The following is a 13,338-nucleotide window of genomic DNA, read 5'->3' on the forward strand; positions in this document are numbered from 1 at the left end:
GCTCCGACTCACACGATGACACAACCGTCTTCAGATGAGAAAGCCCTCCAGGAGGAGATTGAAGATCTTGAAAGACGTTTACACAATGCGAAAGCCCGACTGAATCCAGACAATGTCCCAGCGACACATTCATCGCCCGCCAACGACGCAGGTCCGTTATCGCGGCACACCTGCCACCACAGCTGTTAACATGCGCAGCACTGCACGCTCTTCTTCTGCTCGCAGACTCTGCCCTGCCACTCGGCTCTTTCGCCTTTAGCAGCGGACTAGAGTCGTACCTCGCCCATCACAAGCCGTCGCCGCCGTCGGCGTCACAGCTACCCGCGTTCCACACTTTCCTCCGCTTATCGCTTTCGACCCTCGCAAGCACATCGCTCCCCTACGTCCTGGCCGGCTACCGCCACCCAGAGGACATTGAGACGTTGGACAATGACTTCGACGCGAGTACACCGTGCACTGTTGCGCGACGGGCGAGCATAGCACAGGGGCGCGCGTTACTTGCAGTTTGGGACCGCAGCTTTCGGACGCAGTACAACACGCCTAAGGACCACGCGTCTCAAGATGCTATGCATGGAACAATGAGTAGCGAAGCGGCTATCAGCGCGCTCAAGTCGTTTTCCGCTGCCCTGCGTACTTCGGAACTCATCAACGTGCATCTCGCGCCGCTTTGGGGACTTGTTACTAGCATTCTGGCCGTTCCGCTGCAACAAGCCGCCTACTTGTTCCTCTTCTCACATGCGCGGACTGTAGTGAGTGCCGCTGTGAGGGCGAGCGTTATGGGCCCTTACCAAGCGCAAGCGGTACTGGCAAGCGCCGAGCTGCAGGACAGGATACGTGGGCTGGTTGATGAGGGGTGGGACAAGACAGTCCAAGATGCGGGGCAGAGTGTGCCAGTCATGGATCTTTGGGTTGGAAGACATGAGAAGCTGTATTCTAGGATCTTCAACTCATAAAGACCTGTCGAGATGGTGTTGAGCTAAATGTTGATTTCAGCCACTCGTGGTCCAATCATCACCGCGTGCGCCCTCGATTCGCGCATGAAGAGTTCAGCTTACGGCGCGTGACGGCCGCGCTCCACCGGCACGACAAGGCAACAACGACAAGAAGAACCTCTTGATATGTTTGCCGTCCACATGCATCATTGTCATACTGCTTAATGATACCCTCGTAGGGACTCGCATCCTACATTCTACTCAAACTATACACGTTCCTAGTGCTGGCACCATGTTTATTCTTGACTTCAACAAGTGGCTCTTAGTTACCATCTTTCCCGATTTCTTCAATAGTGCAGTACAATCTCGTGTTAACGAGACTGTCCTCAAATTCCCATGGATCCAACGCTTCGCCTCAGTAGGCGACTCCTACTCCGCCGGTCTCGGGTCAGGAGACCGCCTCGACTGGCTATGCTCGAGATATGCACAATCATATCCAAACATCCTTCAAACCTCTCTCCTCGGTGATAACCCTAACCGAACACACCAGTTCCTCGCTTGCTCTGGCGCTACAAGCACCGAGATCCTCGAAAAGCAGATTCCTGCTTTGCAGGATAACCTAGACTTGCTCACTATGTCCGCCGGCGGAAACGATATCGGGCTAACACCTATACTGAGTAACTGCGTATACCAGTTCTACATGTCAGCCGAAGACTCATGCCGACAAGCCATTGATGAAGCGCGCACGAAGATCGCGAATGAAACGGAACTCTATCATAACGTGACACTGCTCATTGAAGCTGCGAAGCCGAAGATGAATCTAGAACATGGCATTATCTATTACACAGGCTACGCAGGCTTTTTCGGCACTGATGACGAAACATGCGACAACGTAACCTGGGCCGTCTGGAAAGACGTGGAATGGACGAAACAATATCTCAAACGCGAATTGAGATTGGAACTGAACGATATGGTCCACAACGTCAACACCATACTATCCAAAGCTGTAAAAGATGCCGGCCCAAATGTCCGTTTCATAGACTATGACGCCCACATCTCTGCAGCACGCGGTCGGTACTGCGAAAAAGACGTCCTAGAACCTGATCCCAATCGCCTCGGTTTGGCATTCTACGAGTGGAACACCGTCGATACAGGCGAGAATAAGACTGCACTACAGAACCGCACTGGCGACGATGTACCTAAACACTCATTCCAGGGCGGCATCGCGAGGGATATCAATAAGACGCTCGAGCAGCATCCTGACTGGACATTTAACCCTGACAAGGGATTTGTGAACAAGACGAAAGGAGGAAAAGACGGAGGAATAGAAAAAGAAGGATGGTTGGGCGATTCGATCCATTGGTTGTTGCCGGATAGCTATAAGAGAGTTTTCCATCTGAGACCAAAGGGACATGCGATAGTGGCGAGGTTGGTGGTTGAGGATTTGGAGAGGCATGGGCCACGGCCTCAAGAGGGAGAGGTGGAGGAACTCTAAATCTCATCTTTCTGGGACTTCAGCACCAGCAGACCATTCGAAAGCCTCCTCATCGCCTAGCAGTCCGTCCCACTCCCAGTCCTCATTCCCTCCCATGTCCCTTTCTGCCATCTTTTTGTCAATTTCCACAATCCTATCTCTTACATCCATCAAACACCTCCCTAACAGATTCTCTCCCCAAGAATCTCTGTACGTTTCTGCTTCATCTGATCTGTATCCGATCCCCCAGATACGATCTCTCCGAGCTGCTTCTGCTATTTCTCTTCCTTGTGTCCCTAGCAAGACACTCCTCATATGTTTATTCTTAGTATCCGTATACTTGTACCAATTCCCCACTCTAGCAACCCTACTTTTCACTCTTCCCCATTCATCGAAATCGAAGTTCTTGACCTTCTGACCATGCTTCTTTTGTTCTTTAGGGTCTGAAGTCAAGAGGATAAGACGGGCAGTGTTGGCGTCCGAGAAATAGACGGCTTTACAGAACATGTAGGATTGCTCGGCGCAAGTAAATAGTATGGTTGAGTTTGATACGGTGTGAGTAGAGAGGATAGTCGAGGATTCTGTAGACGTTGTTCGTATAGAGGTTGTGAGATTTAGAATCAACGAAGACGCAGTTCGAGGTGTTGGTGGTGAAGGCGCCATGTCAACGAGCCACTGCAGTGAGGCGATGGGTATGCTGAACGGGCTGGTATGCCATTGGCAAAAAACACCGTACGGCTTTTCCTTAGGCATGTAGAAGAATATCGTTCCTTGCACTTCTTCTCCTCTTGCAGCTACACTCTTCTTTGCGGGTCGACCTGAAGGGTAGGGTTTGCGCTTACCCATTCTGTCTGCTGAGTATGTATTCGTGTTCCTTGGTGAACATGAAATAGAGGTGTCTCTGTTTCTGGAACATAGGTGGTAGAGGACATGGCGATGAGTCTTAATAATGCATGAGCTAGTAGTACCATGGTTTAGAAAGGGTGCAAGGGCGACCTACCTTGCTTTGATCTGTCTGGGAATTTTATGATGAAAATGTTTTAACTAAGGGCTACTTAGTAGATTTTTCTGAGCAGCGCGGACGAGATAATAGTCATTGTCTTGTTGAACGCTATGTCGTTCGATCCATAGCTTTTTATGACAAATGCGACATCTGCGTTCAGTCTCATGTCAAGATACGAATCTATACATACTTTTGACTGTTTCTCTGGATAGTATTCCTATTCACATAAACTAAATGTAGACAAGCCTTATTTAAAGTCTGTAATTCACAGTTCAACTTTTCTTCCTGAGATCCTCACCAATCTTCCTAAACAGTCTCGCAAAACTCCCTCGGGTCTCCCAGATTGGCAACAGACAACTAATCGCACTACTGGCAAATACCCAAATAAAGCTTACTACCACCCATGCAGTGAAGAAGCCCTGAGAGAAGATGTAGTGCGAGAAGAACATGGGCATGGGGAGAAGGAAGTCCAAGATGAAGGTCAACAGGAATGCGGAGATACAGGCGAGCTTGAAAGCACGACGGAGTGTGGAAGGGTCGTCTTCCTCCTCTAGTGGGGGAGCTAGATGATGTGGAAGCTCTGCTGCGGCTGCTTCGGGTTGTGTGGTGGCATCGGCTGCAATCTTCTTTTCGCCAGCATCAGAGAGTTCGGGTGTGGAAGCATCTCTCGGCGTTGCAGCGTTATCTACTCCATCTGTAACGACGGCGTTGATAGCACGAGTGATTTCCCAGTCGAAATTGTCCGGCTTGATCAAAGTGATTGTGGTTGTTACAATGAGTCCGGTCATGATCGCTGCCAGATTGCCTGCGAGCGTTGGATATGACATGCCAGTAGTCTCTACAGTGATCTCGCCGTAATAACTCTTTGCAGTCGCTAACCATGCAGTGAGACCTGCGGCAAGACCAGAGAGACAACCAGATATAGCGGCAACTTTGCTTTGTTTCCGCCATGTTATGGCGAAGGCGGTCGGGAACACAGCGCCACCGATTAGCAAACCCATAACGCTTCAACATGTTAGTAAAGATGATATAGTAGCCATGAGATAGGGGAAAACGTACAGGAAAAGCCATCCAAGATCGATCGATGCCGCATTCCAGATGCAGGCGAACACAGACATGATCAATCCGAAAACGCATATCATAATGTGCGAAACGAAGACCAACTGCTTTGGTGAAGCTTTGGGCGAAACGTATTCCTTGTAAACGTCGAATGTCAGCAACGAAGAAACGGCGATGAGTTCTGCAGACGCGCATGACGTGACTGCCATGAAGAGAACCACCAGCAGTGCAACAGCACCTCCCTGTCCCATCAATGTCTCCGCAGCGAAGGCCGCCGCTAGACCGGATGAGATTTGGCCAGAGGTAGGTACCTCTGGGTAAGTGGGAAAGCGTGGATTATCGGTGAGCGCCACAGCTGCAAGACCAAGCGTTGTCGAAAAGCCGAATGGGATAGCGAACCAGGCAATCCCTCCTAGGAGATACGCCCGTACGGCAGTAGAAGGTTTGGAGGCGATCGCACGCTGCCAGTAGGCTTGATCAAGGAAAACGGTTCCAGATCCAGAGCATAATTGGATGACACCGAATATTAAGCCAAAGTTCGACTTCAAAGTGACGTATGAGCCGTCCTGATTCCCACTGACTGGGCGTTGGGTCCCAGCTTTTTTGAGCAGCTCGTACATCTCGCTGGGTGAGCCGATTAGAGGGCTGATAGCGTATGCGTTGAACATAAAATAGAGGATGATGATCATAAGGATCAAGGTGTGGCTGTAGTCGCAGATAAAAGTCGCTCGCAGACCACCGAGGATAACGTAGGCACAGACACCTGTCTCTGTTAGCACATCTCCGGAATAGACTTCTCAGACATTACTCACCAACTGGAATCAAGAATACAGCAGCATACACCGGCATGCCCGTCAAGCTAGTGACGACTGCACTTCCGCCCAACAAGAGCTGGCTGCCCACCAAAATGTTCGTCACAAACGCGAAGACCATAAACACTAGATGTGCAACCGTCCCGTATCTCGCTTTTACGATTTCAAGGTATGTATGACATCTCGGCGCATTCTGCTTGACCTTGCAAGCCAGGATCGAGAACATGAGAATCTGAACTGTAGCCCCAGCAGCGTACCTGCAGATTTGAAGATACGAAGTCAGTGTATGTCTCACATGCATTTCGTATAGGCAAAACTTACCAGAACGGTCCTGCGACCCCATATTGGTATGCTACGGTAGAGGATTGGAGCAGAGTGGCAGCCCAGGTCCATGCAGAAACGATACCAGAAGCGATGAGACCGGGTTTGACTGAGCGCGACGCAGTGTTGAACTCTTCGGATGATTGTGTTGAGTAGCGTGTGTATCTATTTTGGAGCCACGAGATTCCCATCATGAGAAAAGCGAAGAAGAAGCCGATGCCAACGACGACGCCTGGAAGGTTCAGCTGTGATCATTGGGTGAAATTGTAGGGAACGTACCATAGCCGGCTCCCACTGGGAGAGGTATCTTGGTCGTGTCTGCCATTGTGAAGGCTTCAACAAGTGGATGTAGAGGCTGGAAAACTCCTCAGGTTCTCTGTTTCTAGGAAAGCGATTATATTAACATATTCTCTACAGCCATACCGACTCCAAATACCGACCAGGGTCTGTAGAGATACTGCCATTATACTCGAGGAGCAGTTCGCCGCCTACGGCGTTTCCGCGGCGATAGTACAACATGATGCTCAACCTCGATTGGTGTGATAGGCAAAACGGGTTGCAAAATAGTAGTTGCAGCGACGATCCAACGGTACGACATGGGCGCCTCGTGCGATAAGCCAGAATCGAGAAATCTCCGCATGTACGAGACCATGACGGATAGTCTGTCCAATTAGATTGCCTAGCTGTGCGGCGTACTTGGGCTGCGTGAAACGCTTCCAACGCGACGACGTCTCCGATAACTGTTCGTCAAGTCGAGATAAGAAACATGCTAGCAGTAGGCCTGCCGCTGAGATGCTTGTTGCTAAGGCCGTGATGTCATGTTTGAGGTAGGGATGCAGCTGCCGAAAGCGGCACGTCGAGCAATTGATAAACCCCCTGCTCGGTTAGCAATCTACCCCGCGAACGACGAATCGCTGGGGTGAAAGTTGGAGCTACTTAACAGCTCCAATTGGAGTCAGATAAGTAGATTTGGAGAGCGTGAACTTAATATTTCCAGGCGATGTCAATGAATAGTGGTGTAAATCTGTATCCCGTTACTTCGGTACATGTGACAATATTCAGCATTTCGACGTCGTTGGTTAGTCCCATAATGAATAGCTTCAGCTCCTCATGTCTCGTCCATATCTCGAGCGCACCGTTCCTGCAGCTACTGTAGCGCTCTTAGGAAGCTTCAATGCCGTCAAGCTCACTGACAGCTTGCTGGAACGCTGCCGCTGCTACAAGCCAGATGCCTTTGTCTCCAGAACCGAACCGGGATTGCATGGCCTCTTGACTCCCTTGGAAAGATCCCCGAAAATCGCCGCGTAGTTGTATAGTATATGCATTCTACCCAGGACAAGAACGCCCGACTCGAGAGGACGCACATTGAATCCGACTACCCGTTCTTACCATGCGGACTTCTGCTGCCTGGCTTTCTCCGGGTCATGGATACACCTGATATCTCCCACACCCCGAACCGGCCACGCAGTCCTCTGACCTACACTCTTCTTCCTCGTAAAGGTGGATCGCTTGATCTTACGGAGAACATTATCTTTATTGGAGGCAATAGCCTAGTGATGCAGTATTGCGATGCTAACTAGACCACTAGAATGTTTTGTGAGATCCGAGACGAGCGCTTGGGCTTAGACCAATGAAATCAAGACGAACAGGAAGAATGCATGTGGGTGAGAGTTTATCAATCTGCAGGTGAGGCTGAGACATGTGTCAAGATATCGTCTTTGAGTCATGATGTGCTACCATGACTTCTTGTTCGTATGGTTGAGGGGAAACAGCTTCAGCTATCAGGCTCATACTCGAGAGAGCCGGCATATTTGAGTTTCCGTACGTACCGTACATACTGGAGGACGTTGTACACGCCAGGCTGAAGATATGTAGGTTGCTAAGACAACACGGCGTTTATTTAGGGCTGACCTGATTGTAAAGTAAGGATGGTTAGAAAGTACGGGCGTGCTGACTACAATCGGTGTGCTGAGTCGATAGTTTTTCTTCTTTACTGCAGTTGTTGTAAGATGGCATAGCTATGCGGATAACCACGCATAAGCGTGAGAGGCCGCCTTTTGACCCAAGCGGTTATTCGCCGGAAGTAATCCCATGGCCACTCAAGTACATCAACTCGATAGGACCCTTCAACGCCGCACAATGCCGCTGAAAAACGGATGGTATACCGCTTCGCCCATTCTCTTAGCTCTTCGCTCCCGCAGTCCGGATCTGGAACGTAGCTCCGGGCAGCGCAGCACTCTCTGCCGTGACTGTCGCTTGTATGCCCAAGCTTGCAAGACAGCCTCTTATCAGACCAGCTGGGAAGTACAGGAATGGCTGAACCCTGGCCTGGCTATTCGCGTCCCGACCTAGCGCTACATCGCCTGTTTGTGCTACTAGTGCTGCTTGCATGGTGGCGTCATATTTCTTTGTATCAAACGACATGCGGCCGAGGGGTTTGAAGGTATTGTCCGTGAGGACGTAGATGCCACGGTGATTGGTTTTGAGGTTATCAATCTGCTTTCTAAAGAGGAGCGTCCAGAGATCTTTGCACAGAAATTTGATGCAGTCGAGAGGTGTAGTTGGTCGAGGTGCGTCTCGGGAGAATCTGTGTCGAACGTTAGCAAGGATCTTGAGAGCCCAAGTATGACTTGAGGGACGGATGTACCGTTCAACCACACCCAATCCGACCCTGTACCCCAAGTTCTCTAGTCGATGGAAAACAGCTTCTCTTGCTTCTTCCTCGTCCACTGTTGCAGTGCCTCCTCCCCCCACCGGCCCGCCATCTGTTCCTCTTGCTGTGCCTGCTGCCGTGCTTGACGCGTCGTTGCTTGTGCCCGACAATCGTTTTGGCTTTGTGGCCGACGATCCATGAATCCACTCCTCTTCTCGTGCGGCGAGATCAGCTGTTATGCGATATGCCATAGGTACAAGCTCTATGAGTAAGAGATCGAGACACGATGTGTTCACTAGTGAGAACGTGGGGTCGACATAGGATGTGGAGGGCTCGTTCGGTGCAGAGGGATTGGCTTGCGCCATGTTGAAGAGTGGTTTGCGTGTTTATGCGCTCAGACGAGTAATAGGGTAGCTTGGTCCACGGGTGATGGTGGGAGTAGGTTCGGTGCGCGAAGAAGATGCGCGCGCTTCGATGTAAAGCGGGCTACAACGGCGGCTCGGATATATGCGGTAGTTCAGTTTTCGCTAATATCTAGGTGTTTGTTCGTAGGTCAACAGGTTGTGATTACAGCCTGGGCGAAGTGTGGGGGTCTATTGCGGTGTGCTGGTGTTGGAGTTCAGACGTGCACGCGGGTTGCTTAGAGCCGCGGTCGATCAATTGCAAGGGTTCGTCATGTCATGTCTCGACAAGCGCCATGAATGCTTATCAACATCACCGCACGTTCCGGGTAGGATTCAGATAGGCAATGCATATCACTTTGATACCTCATAGTATGGTATCGTCAAATCATTCATATTTTTGCTCAGATTGGCGTGGATCCACGCACATACCAAGGCATGTTCTCGTGGTGTCATCTCTCATTCGCTTCATGGCGGCTTATAATCTATCTGCGGACGGCGCACATGAGCTTGCAGTCAAGTGGTACCGATATCCGAGTATACTCACTTGGCGGGAGGGTTCGCGACGAACTCGACGCCCTTGCTGATGTTGCCCTTCAAGCCGTCGTAGCAGGCCTGGAGAAGCTTCTTCTCTGCATCGTTGGCGCTGCTAACGACATCAATGGCCTTCTCGGCACCTCCGGCCTGTCGAGAGAATTAGCTATCTTACGGACACAAGCTGGAATTAAAGATTTCGTGTCTACTTACACCAAGCTCAATGGGGACGGAGAAGAAGTCAAGACCAGTGGCCTTGGCAATGGCATCTCCACCCTCGACACCAGGGAGGTAGACGTAGCTGGGCTCGACAATACCCTTCTCGCCCTTGGAGGCCTTGATGACCTTCTCGGCGAAGCTGTCCGTCGTTAGCTAGAGCATGGAAGACTTTGCAAATGAAACCTACCGGTATCCAGCGTAAGCCATGGAAAGAGTGGCTGAGCCAGCGCCCTCCTTTGCCTTGACGACCTCGTCACCACCGAATTGAACACGGTTTACAAGAGCATCCATCTTGTCAGCGGGGATGTTGACACTCGGCTTTGACTGGCTGAAAAGAGGAACAATGGTCTCTCCTGAGTGACCACCAATGACCGGGATGTTCAGGTTTCCAGGGTTCTTCTCGCCAGTAATCTCAGCGACAAAGGTCTCGGCACGGACAACATCAAGGGTGGTGACACCGAAGAGTCTCTTGGGATCGAATACACCAGCCTTCTTGAGGACCTCGGCGGCGATGGGAACGGTCGAGTTGACAGGGTTGGAGATGACAAGCACGAATGCTTTTGGGCAGTACTTGGCAACGCCCTCGATGAGACCCTGTACGATACCAGCGTTGATCTTGAAGAGATCGTCACGGGTCATACCCGGCTTGCCTGAGCACCCATTAGCTTGTGGTACTCGTGCAATAGTAACAGTCTGACTTACGAGGAATACCGGCAGGGATGACAACGACGTCAGCGCCGGTCAGGGCCTTTTGGAGACCTTCCTCCTTGGGCAGGAAGCCTGTAACAGTCTGTCTAGCTTCAGTATATCTGTGTATATGCGGGGCTAGAGCTAGCTCATACTGCTGGGGTTGAGATGTGCGAGAGATCGGCAGCGACACCTGGTGTGTTTACGACATCGTAGAGGGCGAGCTCAGTGACGTGTTGGCAGGACTTGAGGAGCAGAGAAAGGGGCTGTCGAGGATAAGTCAGTACCGGCTTCAATGCGGAGATATAAGTCCCTGCGGTACTCTCGGGCTCGTACCTGTCCAATGCCTCCTGCGGCTCCGGCTACTACGGCTTTGACCATTGTGATGTAAGTTGTTTAAAAGGAGAGGGGTTGTAGAGGTGATGATTGAAAAGGGAGATTGAAAGAGGAATGGAAGAGTCGGTGAGAGAAAGAAAGCAGGAGGTGGCTTGGAGTAAAGTAGGTAAGAGCTGCACACCACGAGCCCGTTCTGTTGGACCCAGGAAGGTGGGGTGGGAGCACGGGCCCACTTTCGCGGGGTACCGGCGGGAGTATGTCTGGGATGCGCTTCAAGCTAATGGCAGTCTAATGCGCTCTCCGGTGCAGTCTGGCTAGCTTTGTGACGCTTCTAGTTTCGTGGGTGCTTGTTGAGATCTTGGTAGAGAAGATTCAGCCTCACATACAGAGGTTCATGAATTGATAGATCCAAATCTGGAGCGCATCTTCATACTTTGCCCGTGACAGCCAAGCACGCAACCATGAGCCTCGGTGCCTCGAGCGATCGGAAGAGGTCGGATGTCTGCTAGTTAACAGATGCAGGTACAGACCCATAGGTTGGAGAAGATGGTCTGTTAGCCCGCGTGCGGTAAGTAGTAGTTCGGCCGCTTGTGAATGTGTGAGAAACCTCGCATCAAATAACAAATCGTCTTCGGGTTGCTTGATTAGCGACCGCAATCCACTTGCGCGGCTCGTTAGACCGTAGGTCGTCTCGGTACCATCTTTTTTGTGCATAGATCTTCAGGACGTGATGTGATGTGGATCTTGGACCCTGGCTGACCGAGGTCATGTTCAGCCAGTTTAGTTACCGGGGCGGATCGGGATGCTGCTAATGACGTTTCCACTTCCGCGCGCCGAGGCCGCGAACGCATGCTTCACTGTGCTGATGATGAATGGACATGACAATCATGGAAGCTAGCTGTTATTCTATCATGGATATCTGCTCGTGAGGCTGCCGCAAAGTAGCCGATCCGCGGCCGTTCCAAAACACTACACCTAAACGCCGTATCAAATTCTGTCATAGGGCCAGGGCATCCAACAAGAGCCTCTGAAAAGGTAGTTGTATCTGTATCTGCATGCCGGCCTCGTCCCATCCACGAATTCGTTGCCCATTAGAACATGGGACACGCCGCCCTTAGACCTTTGAGGACCAGTTCAACAAGTGCTGGGTGAGCTCCTAGCTTCTAACTGTCAGCATCAACCCGCTCGCCCTGTGCGTCGTCGTCAGGGTCAGCCTCTCCATAGCGACCATAGCCCTGTGGGTCGCCTGCATTCGGGTCAGGCCCACGTTGGCCAACGGAGTACATCTGCGGTTGCTGACCCATTGGGTAGCCAGTGTAGACGTTGGGATCGAACATGGGCTGTTGCGCATAAGCTCTGGGGTCGCCTTGCACCGGGCCTGGGTACATGGGAGGTTGCTGGTAGTCTTCCTGCTGTGCTAGATGCTGAGGCATACCATAGTCTGGCGGGGCCATGGAATGCTGCGCGTGCACCGGCTGAGGCATGCCGCCGGGAGGTACGACTGCTGCCGACGATTGGACAGCTGCGTTTTGACCCGCACTCCTCTTGTGGGGATGAGCCTCTTCGCGGGGGACGATGTCTATGAGAAAGTCGAACATGTCTGACTTTGACAGGGCCGAGGCGATGTCGGAGCGCTGAAGGGTGCGGCGCTTGTTCTCCTCTGCATGAATCCAGGCGCGCATTGTGAGCTCGGTGATGAAGATGTCACAGCCTTTGGCAAAAAGGATGGGAGCTTCAGCTGAGATCATCTTTACTTCTGGGTCAGCCTTCATGACCTTCTTGATCCGAGCAAGCGGAAGCTGGTGGAGCTTGTAGTCATGTTCGTCCGTCTCGAGCTTGGTGACCTGTTGCTGCCAGTATGTGTTGAGAATGTCGCGGTAGTTGCCAGTGAGTCCTTGGTTGACCTATGGTTGTCAGCTTGTGTGATGGTGGCTACGACGGAAGTAAGCGCATACGTTCTGCCAGGAACCGGTGAACAGCTGCGGATCCGGAGCGTGGTTTTGCGCGGCAATCTGGACCAAATATCAGCGGCTTCAAGTTTGCAGTAGGCGCGGATGCGCAGAGAGAACATACGGCTGCAGACGCGCCTGCAAGATAGAGTTAGCACAAGACATCATGGTGGACGCGACAGGCTGAGCCGCGTCGCGTGCCATGCAGCTGGAAGGGCAGACTTACCATAGTGGCCGCCCTGCTGGGGATCGTAGAGCGGGTTGCCCTGCTGGCCATCATATTTGCGAGGCGCAGCTTGCTGAGGCTGCTGGCGCATCTTCTGCTGGCCGTGGCCCTGGAGGTTCACTTGGTCCATGGCTTGGGCTGGGTTGCGCAAGTGTCACGCGGTGGACAGGGTCTTGGGTGAGTCCGAGGCGCGTGTGGAGGACGATAACTGTTCCTCAGTCGCGGGATGGTGCAGAAAGAGACGCGCGACACCCAATGGCTGCTCAATGTCTCGCGGTGGGCGTGTTGTGAGAGGAAGGCGAGGTCGTGATTCCGTCAAAGGTGCGGTCTGAGTGGCCGGGGCGAGGTGGGCGGGGAAGGCGCAAGTACCTGTCTTTTGGGGCGCGAGGGCGTTGCTGCGTGCGGCCTGCCATGTTGGATGAGCATTACTCTATATCCCATTGCACCAACTCTCATGAGGTTGAACCAAGGGCGCGACTGACCTATGCTCCGGTCCGGCGAATCAAATTCCAGCACGAGGATATATTCGCGGAGTTGATGCTTGGTTGGTGGGTTTCTAACGAGTCAACGAACCACAGCTAAGCAGGGACCCCAACGTTACTCAGGTACGCGGAGAATTAAGTAGAAATGCTGGCGAAGGGGAGCTGCAGTATATGGCAGATGCAAGCTTAGCTCGATGTTCTGACGTAGCATCTCTCATGCTAGAGCCTCTTCCAGAGAAGAAGATGCTGC

The 13,338-nt window shown here is 51.9% G+C and overlaps 7 protein-coding genes across 7 annotated transcripts; 2 read left to right on the plus strand and 5 right to left on the minus strand.

The window, feature by feature from the left end:
• Nucleotides 1–15: 15 nt before the first annotated feature.
• Nucleotides 16–953, plus strand: J4E82_001948 (uncharacterized protein; the record flags this gene model as incomplete). The annotated part of the gene is made up of 2 exons (XM_051728253.1): nucleotides 16–151; nucleotides 199–953. 2 exons carry the CDS (start codon nucleotides 16–18, stop codon nucleotides 951–953), a joined length of 891 nt encoding a protein of 296 aa, XP_051592135.1.
• A 271-nt stretch (nucleotides 954–1,224) lies between these two features.
• On the plus strand, nucleotides 1,225–2,427 carry J4E82_001949 (uncharacterized protein; the record flags this gene model as incomplete). The annotated part of the gene is made up of 1 exon (XM_051728254.1): nucleotides 1,225–2,427. One exon carries the CDS (start codon nucleotides 1,225–1,227, stop codon nucleotides 2,425–2,427), a length of 1,203 nt encoding a protein of 400 aa, XP_051592136.1.
• A 3-nt stretch (nucleotides 2,428–2,430) lies between these two features.
• J4E82_001950 (uncharacterized protein) lies at nucleotides 2,431–3,252 on the minus strand (the record flags this gene model as incomplete). The annotated part of the gene is made up of 1 exon (XM_051728255.1): nucleotides 2,431–3,252. One exon carries the CDS (start codon nucleotides 3,250–3,252, stop codon nucleotides 2,431–2,433), a length of 822 nt encoding a protein of 273 aa, XP_051592137.1.
• A 429-nt stretch (nucleotides 3,253–3,681) lies between these two features.
• J4E82_001951 (uncharacterized protein) lies at nucleotides 3,682–5,926 on the minus strand (the record flags this gene model as incomplete). The annotated part of the gene is made up of 5 exons (XM_051728256.1): nucleotides 3,682–4,414; nucleotides 4,469–5,231; nucleotides 5,281–5,537; nucleotides 5,602–5,833; nucleotides 5,881–5,926. The coding sequence occupies 5 exons, from the start codon at nucleotides 5,924–5,926 to the stop codon at nucleotides 3,682–3,684; spliced, it is 2,031 nt and encodes a 676-aa protein (XP_051592138.1).
• Nucleotides 5,927–7,782: 1,856 nt separating this feature from the next.
• Nucleotides 7,783–8,619, minus strand: J4E82_001952 (uncharacterized protein; the record flags this gene model as incomplete). Its single annotated transcript, XM_051728257.1, has 2 exons — nucleotides 7,783–8,188; nucleotides 8,249–8,619. 2 exons carry the CDS (start codon nucleotides 8,617–8,619, stop codon nucleotides 7,783–7,785), a joined length of 777 nt encoding a protein of 258 aa, XP_051592139.1.
• Nucleotides 8,620–9,198: 579 nt separating this feature from the next.
• On the minus strand, nucleotides 9,199–10,476 carry J4E82_001953 (uncharacterized protein; the record flags this gene model as incomplete). The annotated part of the gene is made up of 6 exons (XM_051728258.1): nucleotides 9,199–9,339; nucleotides 9,403–9,547; nucleotides 9,596–10,058; nucleotides 10,111–10,198; nucleotides 10,251–10,361; nucleotides 10,432–10,476. 6 exons carry the CDS (start codon nucleotides 10,474–10,476, stop codon nucleotides 9,199–9,201), a joined length of 993 nt encoding a protein of 330 aa, XP_051592140.1.
• A 1,118-nt stretch (nucleotides 10,477–11,594) lies between these two features.
• On the minus strand, nucleotides 11,595–12,736 carry J4E82_001954 (uncharacterized protein; the record flags this gene model as incomplete). The annotated part of the gene is made up of 4 exons (XM_051728259.1): nucleotides 11,595–12,335; nucleotides 12,387–12,443; nucleotides 12,505–12,518; nucleotides 12,607–12,736. The coding sequence occupies 4 exons, from the start codon at nucleotides 12,734–12,736 to the stop codon at nucleotides 11,595–11,597; spliced, it is 942 nt and encodes a 313-aa protein (XP_051592141.1).
• Nucleotides 12,737–13,338: the final 602 nt, after the last annotated feature.

This window comes from Alternaria postmessia, assembly GCF_024291825.1.
Source record: "Alternaria postmessia strain BMP 2775 chromosome Unknown scaffold_7, whole genome shotgun sequence".
NCBI lineage: Eukaryota > Fungi > Ascomycota > Dothideomycetes > Pleosporales > Pleosporaceae > Alternaria > Alternaria postmessia.